This window comes from Hypanus sabinus, chromosome 5 (genome assembly GCF_030144855.1).
Source record: "Hypanus sabinus isolate sHypSab1 chromosome 5, sHypSab1.hap1, whole genome shotgun sequence".
NCBI lineage: Eukaryota > Metazoa > Chordata > Chondrichthyes > Myliobatiformes > Dasyatidae > Hypanus > Hypanus sabinus.
In genome coordinates, this window is record NC_082710.1 from 148,929,804 (window position 1) to 148,951,733 (window position 21,930).

The following is a 21,930-nucleotide window of genomic DNA, read 5'->3' on the forward strand; positions in this document are numbered from 1 at the left end:
GACAGAGGGTGACACTATCACAGCCGGATGGATCGGGCAGGCAGAGGGTGACACTATCACAGCCCGATGGACCGGGGAGACAGAGGGTGACACTATCACAGCCCGATGGACCGGGAAGGGAGAGGGTGACCCTTATCACAGCCCGATGGACCGGGGAGGCAGAGGGTGACACTGATCACAGCCCGATGGACCGGGCAGGCAGAGAGTGACACTGATCACAGCCTGATGGACCGGGGAGGCAGAGGGTGACAATATCACAGCCCGATGGACCGGGGAGACAGAGGGTGACCCCTATCACAGCCCAATGGACCGGGGAGGCAGAGGGTGACCTTATCACAGCCCGATGGACCGGGGAGACAGAGGGTGACACTATCACAGCCCGATGGACCGGGGAGACAGAGGGTGACACTATCACAGCCGGATGGATCGGGCAGGCAGAGGGTGACACTATCACAGCCCGATAGACCGGGGAGACAGAGGGTGACACTATCACAGCCCGATGGACCGGGGAGGCAGAGGCTGACACTGATCACAGCCCGATGGACTGGGGAGGCAGAGGCTGACACTGATCACAGCCTGATGGACTGGGGAGGCAGAGGGTGACACTATCACAGCCCGATGGACCGGGGAGGCAGAGGCTGACACTATCACAGCCTGATGGACCGGGGAGGCAGAGGGTGACACTGATCACAGCCCGATGGACCGGGCAGGCAGAGGGTGACACTATCAAAGCCCGATGGACCGGGCAGGCAGAGGGTGACACTATCACAGCCCGCTGGACCGGGGGGCAGAGGGTGACACTATCACAGCCCGATGGACCGGGGAGGCAGAGGGTGACACTATCACAGCCCGATGGACCGGGGAGACAGGTGGTGACACTATCACAGCCCGATGGATCGGGGAGACAGAGGGTGACACTATCACAGCCCAATGGACCGGGGAGGCAGAGGGTGACCCTTATCACAGCCCGATGGATCGGGGAGACAGAGGGTGACACTATCACAGCCCGATCCATCGGGGAGACAGAGGGTGACACTATCACAGCCCGATGGACCGGGGAGGCAGAGGGTGACCCTTATCACAGCCCGATGGATCGGGGAGACAGAGGGTGACACTATCACAGCCCGATGGATCGGGGAGACAGAGGGTGACACTATCACAGCCCGATGGACCGGGGAGACAGAGGGTGACACTATCACAGCCCGATGGACCGGGGAGGCAGAGGGTGACACTATCACAGCCCGATGGACCGGGGAGGGAGAGGGTGACACTATCACAGCCCGATGGACCGGGGAGAGAGAGGGTGACACTATCACAGCCCGATGGACCGGGGAGACAGAGGGTGACACTATCACAGCCCGATGGACCGGGGATACAGAGTGTGACACTGATTACAGCCCGATGGACCGGGAAGGCAGAGGGTGACTCTATCACAGCCCGATGGACTGGGGAGGCAGAGGGTGACCCCTATCACAGCCCGATGGATCGGGGAGGGAGAGGGTGACACTATCACAGCCCGATGGATCGGGGAGCCAGAGGGTGACCACTATCACAGCCCGATGGACTGGGGAGGGAGAGGGTGACTCTATCACAGCCCGATGGACTGGGGAGGCAGAGGGTGACCCCTATCACAGCCCGATGGATCGGGGAGGGAGAGGGTGACACTATCACAGCCCGATGGACTGGGGAGGCAGAGGGTGACTCCTATCACAGCCCGATGGACTGGGGAGGGAGAGGGTGACACTATCACAGCCCGATGGACCGGGGAGGCAGAGGGTGACACTGATCACAGCCCAATGGACCGGGGAGGCAGAGGGTGACCCTTATCACAGCCCAATGGACCGGGGAGGCAGAGGGTGACACTAACACAGCACGATGGACCGGGGAGGCAGAGGGTGACACTATCACAGCCCGATGGACCGGGGAGACAGAGGGTGACACTATCACAGCCCGATGGACCGGGGAGACAGAGGGTGACACTATCACAGCCCGATGGACCGGGGAGGGAGAGGGTGACCCCTATCACAGCCCGATGGACCGTGGAGACAGAGGGTGACACTATCACAGCCCGATGGACCGGGGAGACAGAGGGTGACACTATCACAGCCGGATGGATCGGGCAGGCAGAGGGTGACACTATCACAGCCCGATGGACCGGGCAGACAGAGGGTGACACTATCACAGCCCGATGGACCGGGAAGGGAGTGGGTGACCCTTATCACAGCCCGATGGACCGGGGAGGCAGAGGGTGACACTGATCACAGCCCGATGGACCGGGCAGGCAGAGGGTGACACTGATCACAGCCCGATGGACTGGGCAGGCAGAGGGTGACACTGATCACAGCCTGATGGACCGGGGAGGCAGAGGGTGACAATATCACAGCCCGATGGACAGGGGAGACAGAGGGTGACCCCTATCACAGCCCAATGGACCGGGGAGGCAGAGGGTGACCTTATCACAGCCCGATGGACAGGGAAGGCAGAGGTTGACCCTTATCACAGCCCGATGGATCGGGGAGACAGAGGGTGACCCTTATCACAGCCCGATGGACCCGGGAGGCAGAGGGTGACACTATCACAGCCCGATGGACCGGGGAGTGTGAGGGTGAATCCTATCACTGCCCGATGGATCGGGGAGACACAGAGTGACCCCTATCACAGCCCGATGGACCGGGGAGACAGAGGGTGACCCCTATCACATCCCGATGGACCAGGGAGGCAGAGGGTGACACTATCACAGCCCAATGGACCGGGGAGACAGAGGGTGACACTATCACTGCCCAATGGACCGGGGAGGCAGAGGGTGACACTATCACTGCCCAATGGACCGGGGAGACAGAGGGTGACACTATCACAGCCCGATGGACCGGGGAGACAGAGGGTGACACAGCCCGATGGACTGGGGAGGGAGAGGGTGACACTATCACAGCCCGATGGACCGGGGATACAGAGTGTGACACTGATCACAGCCCGATGGACCGGGGAGGCAGAGGGTGACACTATCAGAGCCCGATGGACCGGGGATACAGAGTGTGACACTGATCACAGCCCGATGGACCGGGGAGGCAGAGGGTGACCCCTATCACAGCCCGATGGACCGGGGAGGCAGAGGGTGACACTATCACTGCCCAATGGACCGGGGAGACAGAGGGTGACACTATCACAGCCCGATGGACCGGGGAGACAGTGGGTGACACTATCACAGCCCGACGGACCGGGGAGGCAGAGGGTGACACTGATCACAGCCCGATGGACCGGACAGGCAGAGGGTGACACTGATCACAGCCCGATGGACCAGGGAGGGAGAGGGTGACACTGATCACAGCCCGATGGACCGGGCAGGCAGAGGGTGACCCTTATCACAGCCCGATGGACCGGGGAGGGAGAGGGTGACACTGATTATAGCCCGATGGACCGGGGAGGCAGAGGGTGACACTATCACAGCCCAATGGACCGGGTAGGGAGAGGGTGACACTATCACAGCGCAATGGACCGGTTAGGGAGAGGGTGACACTATCACAGCCCGATGGACCGGGAAGGGAGAGGGTGACACTATCACAGCCTGATGGACTGGAGAGTGAGAGGGTGACACTATCACAGCCCGATGGACCGGGGAGGGAGAGGGTGACACTATCACAGCGCAATGGACCGGTTAGGGAGAGGGTGACACTATCACAGCCCGATGGACCGGAGAGGCAGAGTGGGACACTATCACAGCCCGATGGACCGGGTAGGGAGAGGGTGACACTATCACAGCCCGATGGACCGGGTAGGGAGAGGGTGACACTATCACAGCCCGATTGACCGGGGAGGCAGAGGGTGACCCTTATCACAGCCGGATTGACCGGGGAGGGAGAGGGTGACACTATCACAGCCCGATGGACCGGGCAGGCAGAGGGTGACCCTTATCACAGCCCGATGGACCGGGTAGGGAGAGGGTGACACTATCACTGCCCAATGGACCGGGGAGGCAGAGGGTGACACTATCACTGCCCAATGGACCGGGGAGACAGAGGGTGACACTATCACTGCCCAATGGACCGGGGAGGCAGAGGGTGACACTATCACAGCCCGATGGACCGGGGAGGGAGAGGGTGACACTATCACAGCCCGATGGACCGGGTAGGGAGAGGGTGACACTATCACAGCCGGATGGACCGGGCAGGGAGAGAGTGACCCTTATCACAGCCCGATGGACCGGGCAGGCAGAGAGTGACCCTTATCACAGCCCGATGGACCGGGGAGGCAGAGGGTGACACTATCACAGCCCGATGGACCGGGGAGACAGAGAGTGACACTGATCACAGCCCGATGGACTGGGGAGGGAGAGAGTGACACTATCACAGCCCGATGGACCGGGGAGGCAGAGGGTGACCCTTATCACAGCCCGATGGACCGGGGAGTGTTAGGGTGAATCCTATCACTGCCCGATGGATCGGGGAGACAAAGGGTGACCCCTATCACATCCCGATGGACCGGGGAGGCAGAGGGTGACCCTTATCACAGCCCGATGGACCGGGGAGTGTGAGGGTGAATCCTATCACTGCCCGATGGATCGGGGAGTCAAAGGGTGACCCCTATCACAGCCCGATGGACCGGGGAGGGAGAGGGTGACACTATCACAGCCCGATGGACCGGGGAGCGAGAGGGTGACACTATCACAGCCCGATGGACCGGGGAGGCAGAGGGTGACACTATCACTGCCCAATGGACCGGGGAGACAGAGGGTGACACTATCAATGCCCGATGGACCGGGGTGGCAGAGGGTGACACTGATCACAGCCCGATGGACCGGGCAGACAGAGGGTGACACTGATCACAGCCCGATGGACCGGGCAGGCAGAGGGTGACCCTTATCACAGCCCGATGGACCGGGCAGGCAGAGGGTGACCCTTATCACAGCCCGATGGACCGGGGAGGGAGAGGGTGACACTATCACAGCCCGATGGACCGGGGAGGGAGAGGGTGACACTATCACAGCCCGATGGACCGGGGAGGGAGAGGGTGACCCTTAACACAGCCCGATGGACCGGGGAGACAGAGGATGACACTATCACAGCCCGATGGACCGGGGAGACAGAGGGTGACACTATCACAGCCCGACGGACCGGAGAGGCAGAAGGTGACACTATCACAGCCCGATGGACCGTGGAGGGAGAGGGTGACACTATCACAGCCCGACGGACCGGAGAGGCAGAAGGTGACACTATCACAGCCCGATGGACCGGGGAGGGAGAGAGTGACACTATCACAGCCCGATGGACCGGGGAGACAGAGGGTGACACTATCACAGCCCGATGGACCGGGGAGGGAGAGGGTGACACTATCACAGCCCGATGGTCTGGGGAGGGAGAGGGTGACACTATCACAGCCCGATGGTCTGGGGAGGGAGAGGGTGACCCCTATCACAGCCCGATGGTCTGGGGAGGGAGAGGGTGACACTATCACAGCCCGATGGTCTGGGGAGGGAGAGGGTGACACTATCACAGCCCGATGGTCTGGGGAGGGAGAGAGTGACACTATCACAGCCCGATGGTCTGGGGAGGGAGAGGGTGACCCCTATCACAGCCCGATGGTCTGGGGAGGGAGAGGGTGACACTATCACAGCCCGATGGACCGGGGAGGCAGAGGGTGACACTATCACAGCCCGATGGACCGGGGAGACAGAGGGTGACCCTTATCACAGCCCGATGGACCGGGGAGTGTGAGGGTGAATCCTATCACTGCCCGATGGATCGGGGAGTCAAAGGGTGACCCCTATCACAGCCCGATGGACCGGGGAGGGAGAGGGTGACACTATCACAGCCCGATGGACCGGGGAGCGAGAGGGTGACACTATCACAGCCCAATGGACCGGGGAGATAGAGGGTGACACTATCACAGCCCGATGGACCGGGGAGGCAGAGGGTGACACTGATCACAGTCCGATGGACCGGGCAGGCAGAGGGTGACCCTTATCACAGCCCGATGGACCGGGCAGGCAGAGGGTGACCCTTATCACAGCCCGATGGACCGGGGAGGGAGAGGGTGACCCTTATCACAGCCCGATGGACCGGGGAGGGAGAGGGTGACACTATCACAGCCCGATGGACCGGGGAGGGAGAGGGTGACACTATCACAGCCCGATGGACCGGGGAGGGAGAGTGTGACCCTTAACACAGCCCGATGGACCGGGGAGACAGAGGATGACACTATCACAGCCCGATGGACCGGGGAGACAGAGGGTGACACTATCACAGCCCGACGGACCGGAGAGGCAGAAGGTGACACTATCACAGCCCGATGGACCGGGGAGGGAGAGAGTGACACTATCACAGCCCGATGGACCGGGGAGACAGAGGGTGACACTATCACAGCCCGACGGACCGGAGAGGCAGAAGGTGACACTATCACAGCCCGATGGACCGGGGAGGGAGAGAGTGACACTATCACAGCCCGATGGACCGGGGAGACAGTGGGTGACACTATCACAGCCCGATGGACCGGGGAGGGAGAGAGTGACACTATCACAGCCCGATGGACCGGGGAGACAGTGGGTGACACTATCACAGCCCGATGGACCGGGGAGGGAGAGGGTGACACTATCACAGCCCGATGGTCTGGGGAGGGAGAGGGTGACACTATCACAGCCCGATGGTCTGGGGAGGGAGAGGGTGACCCCTATCACAGCCCGATGGTCTGGGGAGGGAGAGGGTGACACTATCACAGCCCGATGGTCTGGGGAGGGAGAGGGTGACACTATCACAGCCCGATGGTCTGGGGAGGGAGAGGGTGACACTATCACAGCCCGATGGTCTGGGGAGGGAGAGGGTGACCCCTATCACAGCCCGATGGTCTGGGGAGGGAGAGGGTGACACTATCACAGCCCGATGGACCGGGGAGGCAGTCACCCTTATCACAGCCCGATGGACCGGGGAGGCAGAGGGTGACCCCGATCACAGCCCGATGGACCGGGGAGGCAGAGGGTGTGTGTATGTATCCATCTGATGCAAGAGTCTGATGTCCCATCATCAGATTGGGGATGTTAGTTCCATTTATCCCACTACATGAGGCATTTTAAGCAGATGTGTGATCACCTCATTCCCAGTGTGTAACCATCCACCCAGCCAACAGATTGGTGTACAGGGATAATGTGTACTGTTCCTTATCTGATATGGGACTGCTTCCCCATTCCGTTATGGGACCGCTTCTCCACTCCGTTATGGGACCGCTTCTCCACTCCATTATGGGACCGCTTCCCCATTCCGTTATGGGACCGCTTCCCCATTCCGTTATGCGACCACTTCTCCACTCCGCTATGGGACCGCTTCCCCACTCCGCTATGGGACCGCTTCTCCACTCCGTTATGGGACCGCTTCCCCACACTGTTATGGGACCGCTACCCCACCCCGTTATGGGACCGCTTCTCCACACCGTTATGGGACCGCTTCCCCACTCCGTTATGGGACCGCTTCCCCACTCCGTTATGGGACTGCTTCCCCACACTGTTGTGGGACCGCTTCCCCACCCCGTTATGGGACCGCTTCCCCACTCCGTTATGGGACTGCTTCCCCACACTGTTATGGGACCGCTTCTCCACACCGTTATGGGACCGCTTCTTCACTCCGCTATGGGACCACTTCCCCATCCTGTTATGGGACCGCTTCTCCACTCCGTTATGGGACCACTTCCCCATCCTGTTATAGGACCGCTTCTCCACTCCGCTATGGGACCACTTCCCCATCCTGTTATGGGACCGCTTCTCCACTCAGCTATGGGACCACTTCCCCACTCTGTTATGGGACCGCTTCTCCACTCCGTTATGGGACCGCTTCTTCACTCCGCTATGGGACCACTTCCCCATCCTGTTATGGGACCGCTTCTCCACTCCGTTATGGGACCACTTCCCCATCCTGTTATAGGACCGCTTCTCCACTCCGCTATGGGACCACTTCCCCATCCTGTTATGGGACCGCTTCTCCACTCAGCTATGGGACCACTTCCCCACTCTGTTATGGGACCGCTTCTCCACTCCGTTATGGGACCGCTTCCCCACTCCGTTATGGGACCGCTTCTCCACTCCGTTATGGGACCACTTCCCCACTCTGTTATGGTACCGCTTCTCCACTCCGTTATGGGACCGCTTCTCCACTCCGTTATGGGACCGCTTCCCCACTCTGTTATGGTACCGCTTCTCCACTCCATTATGGGACCGCTTCTCCACTCCGTTATGGGACCGCTTCTCCACTCCGTTATGGGACCACTTCCCCACTCTGTTACGGGACCGCTTCTCCACTCCGTTATGGGACCGCTTCTCCACTCCGTTATGGGACCACTTCCCCACTCTGTTACGGGACCGCTTCTCCACTCCGTTATGGGACCGCTTCTCCACTCCGTTATGGGACCACTTCCCCACTCCGCTATGGGACCGCTTCCCCATCCTGTTATGGGACCACTTCTCCACTCCGCTATGGGACCACTTCTCCACTCCGCTATGGGACCACTTCTCCACTCCGCTATGGGACCACTTCCCCACCCCATTATGGGACCGCTTCTCCACTCCATTATGGGACCACTTCCCCACTCCGCTATGGGACCGCTTCCCCATCCTGTTATGGGACCACTTCTCCACTCCGCTATGGGACCACTTCTCCACTCCGCTATGGGACCGCTTCCCCACCCCATTATGGGACCGCTTCTCCACTCTGCTATGGGACCGCTTCTCCACCCCGCTATGGTTCCGCTTCCCCACTCCGCTATGGGACCGCATCTCCACTCCGCTATGGGACCGCTTCTCCACCCCGTTATGGGACTGCTTCTCCACTCCGCTATGGGACCGCTTCTCCACTCCGCTATGGAACCGCTTCTCCACTCCGCTATGGTTCCGCTTCCCCACTCCATTATAGGACCGCTTCCCCATCCTGTTATGGGACCGCTTCTCCACTCTGTTATGGTTCCGCTTCCCCACTCCATTATGGGACCACTTCTCCACTCCGTTATGGTTCCGCTTCCCCACTCCATTATGGGACCGCTTCTCCACTCCGCTATGGGACCGCTTCTCCACCCCGTTATGGTTCCGCTTCCCCACCCCATTATGGGACCGCTTCTCCACTCTGCTATGGGACCGCTTCTCCACCCCGTTATGGTTCCGCTTCCCCACTCCATTATGGGACCGCTTCTCCACTCCGCTATGGGACCGCTTCTTCACTCCATTATGGGACCGCTTCTCCACTCCGCTATGGGACCGCTTCCCCACTCCATTATGGGACCGCTTCTCCACTCCGCTATGGGACCGCTTCTCCACCCCGTTATGGTTCCGCTTCCCCACCCCATTATGGGACCGCTTCTCCACTCTGCTATGGGACCGCTTCTCCACCCCGTTATGGTTCCGCTTCCCCACTCCATTATGGGACCGCTTCTCCACTCCGCTATGGGACCGCTTCTTCACTCCATTATGGAACCGCTTCTCCACCCTGTTATGGGACTGCTTCTCCACTCCGCTATGGGACCGTTTCTCCACTCCGCTATGGGGCCGCTTCTTCACTCCATTATGGAACCGCTTCTCCACCCTGTTATGGGACTGCTTCTCCACTCCGCTATGGGACCGTTTCTCCACTCCGCTATGGGACCGCTTCTCCACCCTGTTATGGGGTTCCGATGTTCCCTGTACCTCTCCGTTCTCTGGTGGGTCTCCATTCCCAAATGTGCTCGCCACCACCAGCACCAGGGATTCGTGTTCCAGGTTGACAATATCGTACTCGTCCATCCGCAGTAACTGTGAGGGGTGGGACAGGCAGGGCAGAGTGTGAGACAGGTGGGGAGTGATTCAGGTGGTGGGGTGAGACAGGTGGGGGAGTTGAGTGCCAGAGGGGTTGAGATGGGGGAGGTTGAGACAAGCAGGAGGGATTGGGAGAGGGGTAGGGAGTTAGATACCATCCTACATCCCAATATACACCTCTTCCTTCTCTCACACACGATCAGTCTCTCTCCATCGCAGCATCCTCTTCCCTCTCCCTCCGTAAAATCATCCCTCCATCTCCAAAGTCAGTAGAAGCCATGTAAAGGATGTCTGGTTGCAATACTGACATCCCAGCACTTTCTCACCCCAGAGTAACAAGTGAAGCTCTCACCATAACCCTTGGCCCAAAATCCTGCACCTTTACTCATTGCGTGCACAGTCCCATCCTGCACTCATGTACAATCCACACACAGTCCCATCCTGTACCCATGCACAACCCATACACAGTTCCATCCTGCAGTCACATACAATCTGCACACAGTCCCATCCTGTACCCATGCACAACCCATACACAGTTCCATCCTGCAGTCACACACAATCTGCACACAGTCCCATCCTGTACCCATGCACAACCCATACACAGTATCTCCCTGTACCCACACAAAACCCATACACAATCCCATCCTGTACCCATGCACAGCCCACACACAGTCCCACCCTGTATCCATGCACAACCCATACACAGTCCCATCCTGTACCCATGCACAACCCATACACAGTCCCATCCTGTACCCATGCACAGCCCATACACAGTCCCACCCTGTACCCATGCACAACCCATACACAGTCCCATCCTGCAGTCACACACAATCTGCACAGTCCCATCCTGTACCCATGCACAACCCATACACAGTATCTCCCTGTACCCACACACAAGCTGTACACAGTCACATGCTGTACCCATGCACAACCCATACACAGTCCCACCCTGTACCCATGCACAACCCATACACAGTCCCATCCTGCAGTCACACACAATCTGCACAGTCCCATCCTGTACCCATGCACAACCCATACACAGTATCTCCCTGTACCCACACACAAGCTGTACACAGTCCCATTCTGTACCCATGCACAACCCATACACAGTATCCCCCTGTACCCACACACAACCCATACACAGTCCCATCCTGTACCAACACACAACCTGTACGCAGTCCCACCCTACACCGACACACATCCTGTCCACAGTCCTGCCCTATACTCACACACAACATGCACAGTCCCATCCTGTACCCATGCACAACCCATACACAGTATCTCCCTGTACCCATACACAACCTGTACACAGTCCCATCCTGTACCAACACACAACCTGTACGCAGTCCCACCCTACACCGACACACATCCTGTCCACAGTCCTGCCCTGTACTCACACACAACATGCACACAGTCCCAGCCTGCACGTACACAGCCCTGTTCTCTGCCCACCTTTGGATTGAAGACCTTGCGAAAGATGTCACAGAGTTTCCTGGCCAGGGTCTCAGACTTTCCCGTCTCGGTGGCATACAGAATGGTCACCTTGACTCGCCGAGCGAGGGCCTGGGCCATCAGCTTGGTAGAGAACTCCACTGCTCTGAAGGTGGGGAAAGGAGCGGAGAGCAGGGAGCGTTCAACACCAGCAGGACTCAGAAGAACCAGCAGCACCAGGACCACTGTCCAGCAGCAGTCTGGAACCACCATGACCACAGGCCATTTGGCGATCCAGCCAGCAAGTCTGCTCCACCAATCATCATGGCTGATTTATTCTCCCTCTTAACCATTCTCCTGCCTTCACACCATTACCTGTGATGCCCTTACTGATCAAGAAATTATCAGCCTCCGCTTTAAATATACCCGATGACTTGGCCACCAGAGCAACGAATTCCACAGATCCACCAGCCTCCGGCTTAATAAATTCCTCCCATCTCTGTTCTAAACGGATGTCCTTCAATTCTGAGGCTCTGCCCTCTGATCCTAGCCTCCCCCACTACTGGAAGCTTCCTCTCCACGTCCACTCTATTTAGGCCTTTCAACATTCAATAGGTTTCAATGAAATCACCCTTCCCCATACTCATTCTTCTGAATTCCAGCCAGTACAGTCCCAGATCCATCAAATGCTCTTCACACATTAACCCTGTCATTTCCAGGATCATTCTCCTCAACAACCTCCAGACTTTGTCTGATGCCAGCACATCCTAGATTATATATGCAGATCAAGACTGCTCACAATACTCGAAATGTGGTCTGACCAAAGCCCCAGCATTACATCCTTGCTTTTATATTCTAGTTCTCCTGAAAGGAATGTTAACATTGCATTTGCCTTCCTCACTGTCGACTCAACCTATAATTTAAGATCTAGGGTATCCTACACTCAGACTCCCAAGTCCACTTGGGAATTTGGGAATTTGCCCCCCATTTAGAAAATAACCTACACCTTTTTAACTTCTACCAAAGTGCACAACCACACAGTGCTACATCTCTGGAAAACTAACTGGGTTACCATCATCTGCAAGTGACCCAGCACAAGATGAGGAACTGTTATGTGGTTATTCTTACAGAAACGTTGCTCCAGGATAACATTCCATGCATCAGTCTGCAGACTATGCCACTCAGGGAGTGCTAATATTATTTTGTGACTGTTTTGTGCTTTATCGTAACTGTATATACAGCATCTTAACTATATCTGCCGTGTTCTGCATCTTCACTCCAGAGGAACAACACTCCATCTATCTGTATACATAAGTATAGTTGTGTTTAGACAATAAACTTAAACTGTCACTTTGGTCATTCTCCTAATCAGACCAAGTCCTTCTGCAGATTCTCTGCTTCCTCAACATTACCTGCCTCTCAATCTATCATCTGCAAACTACTGATATTTAATGTGAAAAGTAGCAATTCAAACATAACCCTTGAGGAACACCACTAGTCACCGGCAACCATTCAGATAAGGCCCCCTTTATTCCCACTGCTTGCCTTCGGCCAGTCAGCCAACCTTCTGCCCACTCTGGTATATTTCCTCTAATATTTTCGGCTCCTATCTTGCTTAACACGCTCATCAACAGCATTTTGTGAAAGGCCTTCTGAAAAGCCACTGACTCTGCCTTGTCTATCCTGCCAGTGATTTCCTCAGATTTCCAACAGATTTGCTCAGGCAAGATCTCTGCCTAAGGAAGCCATTCGACCTACGTTACCATGTGTCTCCAAGTATCCAAAACTTCATCCTTAATAATGGGCTCTGACATCTTGCCCACCACTGAAGTCAGTCAAACTGGCCTGTAATTTCCAATCTTCTGGCTCTCTTCCTTCGTAAAGGATTGTGATTTTCAGGAACCATTCCAGAATCTAGTAATTCGTGGAAGACCAATACTAATGCCTCTGCAATCTCGTCGTCTACCTCTTTTGAGCCCCGGTCCAGGTGGCTTATCCACCCTCAGATCTTTCCCAGCATCTTCTCCTTTGTCACAGCCTGGCCGAGGTGTGTCACCGAACAGATAAAATGATTCCACAGTGTGCTGGGCAGTGAAGCACATCCTAGTCAGGGTGATGTATGAAGCAGAGGGGAATCTAAGGGTTGTGTTCCCCTACTGCCCTTGCCCTTCTTGGTGGAGCAGCTGGTAGGGTTGGGAGGTTCTGTCGCTGTCACTTGGGCAGGTAACTGCGGTGCAGTTTGGGGACAATGCCCACTGCACTCAATGTATGCCAGTGGAGGAGGGAGGGAGTGTTGAGGGGGTGCGGGTGGTCGGGGAGCTGATCTGCTCCAAATGGTGCGGAAGCTACCGGAGAGTTGCTGGAGGCACCTTCCCCGACCCATTACACTTTGGACTTGTGCAGACGTGGGCACTGCCTGAGGATGTGGGGAGTGGAGCCACTCTCCACTGGATCCCCAGTGATGGTGACCGGTGGGGTTCTTGGCCACTGGTCACTCCGGGGCCTGGGAGGTAGGGTCATTCTCCCATCATCAGTGGGAGATGGTTGGTCCCCAGGTCCTATGTCCCAGACCCTGTTTGTTCTGACCTCTACAGTGTCCCAGAACACCTGCTCACTGCCCCTTTCCAGGTACCCCACACCGTCCTCCCCACGCGCCAATGCACTTACTTTGCCAGCTCCTTGAATCCGATGGTCTTGCGTCTGACAGAAACCCCATTGCTCCCCTTCCACTTGTGTGTTCGCCAGGCATCTGTCTGCAATGCCAGAGAAACAGCAGCCCATCACCCAGAGCAGTAGCACCGAACGTGCCAGTGGTGGCCAATGCCCGGAGTGTGCACCTGTGATTGCCAATGTGCCAGTGGTGGCCAATGCTCGGAGTGTGCACCTGTGTTTGCCAATGTCCGGAGTGTGCACCCATGATTGCCAATGTCCCGATGGTGGCCAATGTCCCGGAGTGTGCACCCATGATTGCCAATGTCCCGATGGTGGCCAATGCTCGGAGTGTGCACCCATGATTGCCAATATCCGGAGTGTGCACCCGTGTTTGCCAATGTCCCGATGGTGGCCAATGTCCCGGAGTGTGCACCCATGATTGCCAATGCTCGGAGTGTGAACCCGTGTTTGAAAATGTCCCGATGGTGGCCAATGCTCGGAGTGTGCACCCGTGTTTGCCAATGTCCGGAGTGTGCACCCGTGTTTGCCAATGTCCGGAGTGTGCACCCGTGATTGCCAATGTCCGGAGTGTGCACCCATGTTTGCCAATGTCCGGAGTGTGCACCCATGATTGCCAATGTCCCGATGGTGGCCAATGCTCGGAGTGTGCACCTGTGTTTGCCAATGTCCGGAGTGTGCACCCATGATTGCCAATGTCCCGATGGTGGCCAATGTCCCGGAGTGTGCACCCGTGTTTGCCAATGTGCCAGCAGTGGCCAATGCCCGGAGTGTGCACCCGTGTTTGCCAATGTCCGGAGTGTGCACCCGTGTTTGCCAATGTCCGGAGTGTGCACCCGTGATTGCCAATGTCCGGAGTGTGCACCCGTGTTTGCCAATGTCCGGAGTGTGCACCCGTGATTGCCAATGTCCGGAGTGTGCACCCGTGTTTGCCAATGTCCGGAGTGTGCACCCATGATTGCCAATGTCCAGAGTGTGCACCCGTGTTTGCCAATGTCCGGGGTGTGCACCCGTGATTGCCAATGTCCGGAGTGTGCACCCGTGTTTGCCAATGTCCGGAGTGTGCACCCATGATTGCCAATGTCCCGATGGTGGCCAATGCTCGGAGTGTGCACCCGTGTTTGCCAATGTCCGGAGTGTGCACCCATGATTGCCAATGTCCCGATGGTGGCCAATGCTCGGAGTGTGCACCCGTGTTTGCCAATGTCCGGAGTGTGCACCCATGATTGCCAATGTCCCGATGGTGGCCAATGTCCCGGAGTGTGCACCCGTGTTTGCCAATGTGCCAGCAGTGGCCAATGCCCGGAGTGTGCACCCGTGTTTGCCAATGCTCGGAGTGTGCACCCGTGATTGCCAATGTCCCGGTGGTGGCCAATGCCCGGAGTGTGCACCCGTGATTGCCAATGTCCCGGTGGTGGCCAATGCTCGGAGTGTGCACCCGTGTTTGCCAATGTGCCAGCGGTGGCCAATGCCCGGAGTGTGCACCCGTGTTTGCCAATGTCCGGAGTGTGCACCCGTGTTTGCCAATGTGCCAGCGGTGGCCAATGTCCGGAGTGTGCACCCGTGTTTGCCAATGTGCCAGCGGTGGCCAATGCCCGGAGTGTGCACCCGTGTTTGCCAATGTCCAGAGTGTGCACCCATGATTGCCAATGTGCCAGCGGTGGCCAATGCCCGGAGTGTGCACCCGTGTTTGCCAATGTCCGGAGTGTGCACCCGTGTTTGCCAATGTCCGGAGTGTGCACCCATGATTGCCAATGTCCCGATGGTGGCCAATGCTCGGAGTGTGCACCCGTGTTTGCCAATGTCCGGAGTGTGCACCCATGATTGCCAATGTCCCGATGGTGGCCAATGCTCGGAGTGTGCACCCGTGTTTGCCAATGTCCGGAGTGTGCACCCATGATTGCCAATGTCCCGATGGTGGCCAATGTCCCGGAGTGTGCACCCGTGTTTGCCAATGTGCCAGCAGTGGCCAATGCCCGGAGTGTGCACCCGTGTTTGCCAATGCTCGGAGTGTGCACCCGTGATTGCCAATGTCCCGGTGGTGGCCAATGCCCGGAGTGTGCACCCGTGATTGCCAATGTCCCGGTGGTGGCCAATGCTCGGAGTGTGCACCCGTGTTTGCCAATGTGCCAGCGGTGGCCAATGCCCGGAGTGTGCACCCGTGATTGCCAATGTCCTGGTGGTGGCCAATGCCCGGAGTGTGCACCCGTGTTAGCCAATGTGCCAGCGGTGGCCAATGCCCGGAGTGTGCACCCGTGTTTGCCAATGTCCGGAGTGTGCACCCGTGTTTGCCAATGTGCCAGCGGTGGCCAATGTCCGGAGTGTGCACCCGTGTTTGCCAATGTGCCAGCGGTGGCCAATGCCCGGAGTGTGCACCCGTGTTTGCCAATGTCCAGAGTGTGCACCCATGATTGCCAATGTGCCAGCGGTGGCCAATGCCCGGAGTGTGCACCCGTGTTTGCCAATGTGCCAGCGGTGGCCAATGCCCGGAGTGTGCACCCGTGATTGCCAATGTCCCGGTGGTGGCCAATGCCCGGAGTGTGCACCCGTGTTAGCCAATGTGCCAGCGGTGGCCAATGCCCGGAGTGTGCACCCGTGTTTGCCAATGTCCGGAGTGTGCACCCGTGTTTGCCAATGTGCCAGCGGTGGCCAATGCCCGGAGTGTGCACCCATGATTGCCAATGCTCGGAGTGTGAACCCGTGTTTGAAAATGTCCCGATGGTGGCCAATGCTCGGAGTGTGCACCCGTGTTTGCCAATGTCCGGAGTGTGCACCCGTGTTTGCCAATGTCCGGAGTGTGCACCCGTGATTGCCAATGTCCGGAGTGTGCACCCATGTTTGCCAATGTCCGGAGTGTGCACCCATGATTGCCAATGTCCCGATGGTGGCCAATGCTCGGAGTGTGCACCTGTGTTTGCCAATGTCCGGAGTGTGCACCCATGATTGCCAATGTCCCGATGGTGGCCAATGTCCCGGAGTGTGCACCCGTGTTTGCCAATGTGCCAGCAGTGGCCAATGCCCGGAGTGTGCACCCGTGTTTGCCAATGTCTGGAGTGTGCACCCGTGTTTGCCAATGTCCGGAGTGTGCACCCGTGATTGCCAATGTCCGGAGTGTGCACCCGTGTTTGCCAATGTCCGGAGTGTGCACCCGTGATTGCCAATGTCCGGAGTGTGCACCCGTGTTTGCCAATGCCCGGAGTGTGCACCCGTGTTAGCCAATGTGCCAGCGGTGGCCAATGCCCGGAGTGTGCACCCGTGTTTGCCAATGTCCGGAGTGTGCACCCGTGTTTGCCAATGTGCCAGCGGTGGCCAATGTCCGGAGTGTGCACCCGTGTTTGCCAATGTGCCAGCGGTGGCCAATGCCCGGAGTGTGCACCCGTGTTTGCCAATGTCCAGAGTGTGCACCCATGATTGCCAATGTGCCAGCGGTGGCCAATGCCCGGAGTGTGCACCCGTGTTTGCCAATGTGCCAGCGGTGGCCAATGCCCGGAGTGTGCACCCGTGATTGCCAATGTCCCGGTGGTGGCCAATGCCCGGAGTGTGCACCCGTGTTAGCCAATGTGCCAGCGGTGGCCAATGCCCGGAGTGTGCACCCGTGTTTGCCAATGTCCGGAGTGTGCACCCGTGTTTGCCAATGTGCCAGCGGTGGCCAATGCCCGGAGTGTGCACCCATGATTGCCAATGCTCGGAGTGTGAACCCGTGTTTGAAAATGTCCCGATGGTGGCCAATGCTCGGAGTGTGCACCCGTGTTTGCCAATGTCCGGAGTGTGCACCCGTGTTTGCCAATGTCCGGAGTGTGCACCCGTGATTGCCAATGTCCGGAGTGTGCACCCATGTTTGCCAATGTCCGGAGTGTGCACCCATGATTGCCAATGTCCCGATGGTGGCCAATGCTCGGAGTGTGCACCTGTGTTTGCCAATGTCCGGAGTGTGCACCCATGATTGCCAATGTCCCGATGGTGGCCAATGTCCCGGAGTGTGCACCCGTGTTTGCCAATGTGCCAGCAGTGGCCAATGCCCGGAGTGTGCACCCGTGTTTGCCAATGTCTGGAGTGTGCACCCGTGTTTGCCAATGTCCGGAGTGTGCACCCGTGATTGCCAATGTCCGGAGTGTGCACCCGTGTTTGCCAATGTCCGGAGTGTGCACCCGTGATTGCCAATGTCCGGAGTGTGCACCCGTGTTTGCCAATGTCCGGAGTGTGCACCCATGATTGCCAATGTCCAGAGTGTGCACCCGTGTTTGCCAATGTCCGGGGTGTGCACCCGTGATTGCCAATGTCCGGAGTGTGCACCCGTGTTTGCCAATGTCCGGAGTGTGCACCCATGATTGCCAATGTCCCGATGGTGGCCAATGCTCGGAGTGTGCACCCGTGTTTGCCAATGTCCGGAGTGTGCACCCATGATTGCCAATGTCCCGATGGTGGCCAATGCTCGGAGTGTGCACCCGTGTTTGCCAATGTCCGGAGTGTGCACCCATGATTGCCAATGTCCCGATGGTGGCCAATGTCCCGGAGTGTGCACCCGTGTTTGCCAATGTGCCAGCAGTGGCCAATGCCCGGAGTGTGCACCCGTGTTTGCCAATGCTCGGAGTGTGCACCCGTGATTGCCAATGTCCCGGTGGTGGCCAATGCCCGGAGTGTGCACCCGTGATTGCCAATGTCCCGGTGGTGGCCAATGCTCGGAGTGTGCACCCGTGTTTGCCAATGTGCCAGCGGTGGCCAATGCCCGGAGTGTGCACCCGTGTTTGCCAATGTCCGGAGTGTGCACCCGTGTTTGCCAATGTGCCAGCGGTGGCCAATGTCCGGAGTGTGCACCCGTGTTTGCCAATGTGCCAGCGGTGGCCAATGCCCGGAGTGTGCACCCGTGTTTGCCAATGTCCAGAGTGTGCACCCATGATTGCCAATGTGCCAGCGGTGGCCAATGCCCGGAGTGTGCACCCGTGTTTGCCAATGTCCGGAGTGTGCACCCGTGTTTGCCAATGTCCGGAGTGTGCACCCATGATTGCCAATGTCCCGATGGTGGCCAATGCTCGGAGTGTGCACCCGTGTTTGCCAATGTCCGGAGTGTGCACCCATGATTGCCAATGTCCCGATGGTGGCCAATGCTCGGAGTGTGCACCCGTGTTTGCCAATGTCCGGAGTGTGCACCCATGATTGCCAATGTCCCGATGGTGGCCAATGTCCCGGAGTGTGCACCCGTGTTTGCCAATGTGCCAGCAGTGGCCAATGCCCGGAGTGTGCACCCGTGTTTGCCAATGCTCGGAGTGTGCACCCGTGATTGCCAATGTCCCGGTGGTGGCCAATGCCCGGAGTGTGCACCCGTGATTGCCAATGTCCCGGTGGTGGCCAATGCTCGGAGTGTGCACCCGTGTTTGCCAATGTGCCAGCGGTGGCCAATGCCCGGAGTGTGCACCCGTGATTGCCAATGTCCTGGTGGTGGCCAATGCCCGGAGTGTGCACCCGTGTTAGCCAATGTGCCAGCGGTGGCCAATGCCCGGAGTGTGCACCCGTGTTTGCCAATGTCCGGAGTGTGCACCCGTGTTTGCCAATGTGCCAGCGGTGGCCAATGTCCGGAGTGTGCACCCGTGTTTGCCAATGTGCCAGCGGTGGCCAATGCCCGGAGTGTGCACCCGTGTTTGCCAATGTCCAGAGTGTGCACCCATGATTGCCAATGTGCCAGCGGTGGCCAATGCCCGGAGTGTGCACCCGTGTTTGCCAATGTGCCAGCGGTGGCCAATGCCCGGAGTGTGCACCCGTGATTGCCAATGTCCCGGTGGTGGCCAATGCCCGGAGTGTGCACCCGTGTTAGCCAATGTGCCAGCGGTGGCCAATGCCCGGAGTGTGCACCCGTGTTTGCCAATGTCCGGAGTGTGCACCCGTGTTTGCCAATGTGCCAGCGGTGGCCAATGTCCGGAGTGTGCACCCGTGTTTGCCAATGTGCCAGCGGTGGCCAATGCCCGGAGTGTGCACCCGTGTTTGCCAATGTCCAGAGTGTGCACCCATGATTGCCAATGTGCCAGCGGTGGCCAATGTCCGGAGTGTGCACCCGTGTTTGCCAATGTGCCAGCGGTGGCCAATGCCCGGAGTGTGCACCCGTGTTTGCCAATGTCCAGAGTGTGCACCCATGATTGCCAATGTGCCAGCGGTGGCCAATGCCCGGAGTGTGCACCCGTGATTGCCAATGTTCCGAGTGCGTGCCAGTGGTTGTCAGTGTCTGACAAAGTGTTTCAGTGGCTGCCAGTGCCCCGAGATGCATGCCAGTGGCCACCAGTGTCCAGAGCACCAGTCTGTGTCCACAAGGGTCTAGACCTAGTGCATGTGCCAATGGTCACCAGAGTCTGGGGCAACTGCCAGTGGTTGCCAATGCCCAGGGTGTGTACCAATGGTCACCATTGTCCAAGGTGCAAACTAGTAGTCACCAGCATCTAGGGCACCTGCCAGTGTTGTCTCCAGGGCCAAGACAGAGTGGGTGGGGGGGGGGGACTGGATACAGACCAGTGGGGAGATGATCACAGACTGGGAGGTGTTCTGGGTGACAAAGCAGAGTGACCAGGCAAGAGAGACCATCCCTGGTGCTTGACTCGCACAGTCCCCTCACCCAATCCTGCACTCACCTGGCACCAGACCCATCCCCAGCATTCCTCTGACACGTGACTGCAACCTGTGCACAGGGGTCGGAGGGGTGGGGGGGCACAATGGAGGTCAGGGAAGGGTTGGGGTGGTTTTGGGAGAGGTATGGGGAGAAGATTTTCTGGGGCGAGGGGGTTCTGCGAAAGGGAGGGAGGGAACGGTGGGGTGGAGGGAAGGGTTTGGATGAATGGGGAAAGGTTTACCTGGTAGGTGAGGGGTATGGAGAAGATATTCAGTAAGAGGGTTCTGGGAGGGTGAGGGGAGGAATTGGAGTTTAGGGTGAATGGGGAAGTGATACCTGATTGGAGAAGGTGGCCAAGGAGTATGGGGGGGTAATTGGTGGGGCTAGGTGAGAGGTTGCTGGGCGGAGTTGGGGAGGCACCATGGGGAAGAATCAGCTGGAAGCTGAGGGTGGGTGAAAGGTACGGGGAGGGGATTTAGGGTGGAATGTTAGGTGAGGGGGTTCTGGGAGGGTTGGGGGGCAGAGGGAGAGCAGATGAATGGGGAAGGGTTACCTGGTAGGAGAAGGAAGGTGACAAGTTATAGTTGAGGAATTCCTGGTGAAATACGGGGGTCAGGCTGCCAGATATGGGTGGGACAACCCAGACCCAGTCGGTGGGACACCCCCCACGCAGCCGCTGCTCACTCTCCAGGTGCTTCATGAAGGACTCGGTGATGGTGTGATGATCGACAATCGTCACTTTCGCCCGCTGTGTATGGGAGAGTATCACCATTACATGGCTGACCACATTACAGTGCAGTCTGTTACAATGCAGTCCATTACAGTGCAGCCTGTTATAGTGCAGTCCATTACAGTGCAGTCTATTACAATGTAGTACATTACAGTATAGTCTGTTACAATGTAGCCCATTATTGTGCAGTCCATTACAATGCACACCACTACGTGAGGTTCATAAGTTTGAAGTCCATTACAATGCAATCCACTACAGTGCACGCCATGTTACAGTGCACTCTGTCACAATGCAGGTTGTTGAAGTGCTGACCACATTACAGTTTGTACAAGGAACACGTCACAGCTTGAGGACAAGAGTGTGAATAGGGAGGAGGGACAAAGTGGAGGTGGGGCAACTCTGGCTGGCCTCCTGAGTCAGTGCAAGACCTTCTTACCCTGACACACACTCACCTGCCCAGACACACCTGCCCTCCTGCACTGGGGCAACCCCACACATCTTATGGGAAGGTTTGCTTGTTGAAATATTTTCTATTCCCCCCCCCCCACCAACCACACATTATCTCCCCCTGCTCCACTACTCAGCAGCTCCCAGTCCACCGTTCCATAAGACCTAGGAGCGGAGTTAGTCATTCAGCCATTGAGTCCGCTGCACCATTCCATTTAGCTGCTCCTGGATCCCACTCAACCCCGTACAATGCCTTTGATGCCCTGACCGATCAGAAAACAATCAACTTCCGCCTTAAATATA

General features: G+C 57.8%; 1 protein-coding gene across 1 annotated transcript in view; it reads right to left on the reverse strand.

Moving 5' to 3' along the window:
• LOC132394437 (nitric oxide synthase 1-like) overlaps positions 1-21,930 on the reverse strand; it is a 168,616-nt gene that overhangs the window by 104,087 nt on the left and 42,599 nt on the right. Inside the window, exons 10-13 of the mRNA XM_059970597.1 lie at positions 21,004-21,198; positions 13,856-13,941; positions 11,210-11,354; positions 9,650-9,754 (exon numbers count right to left, since the gene is read on the reverse strand). Coding sequence (XP_059826580.1) covers positions 9,650-9,754; positions 11,210-11,354; positions 13,856-13,941; positions 21,004-21,198 — 531 coding nt within the window. The remainder of the gene's footprint in view (positions 1-9,649; positions 9,755-11,209; positions 11,355-13,855; positions 13,942-21,003; positions 21,199-21,930) is intronic.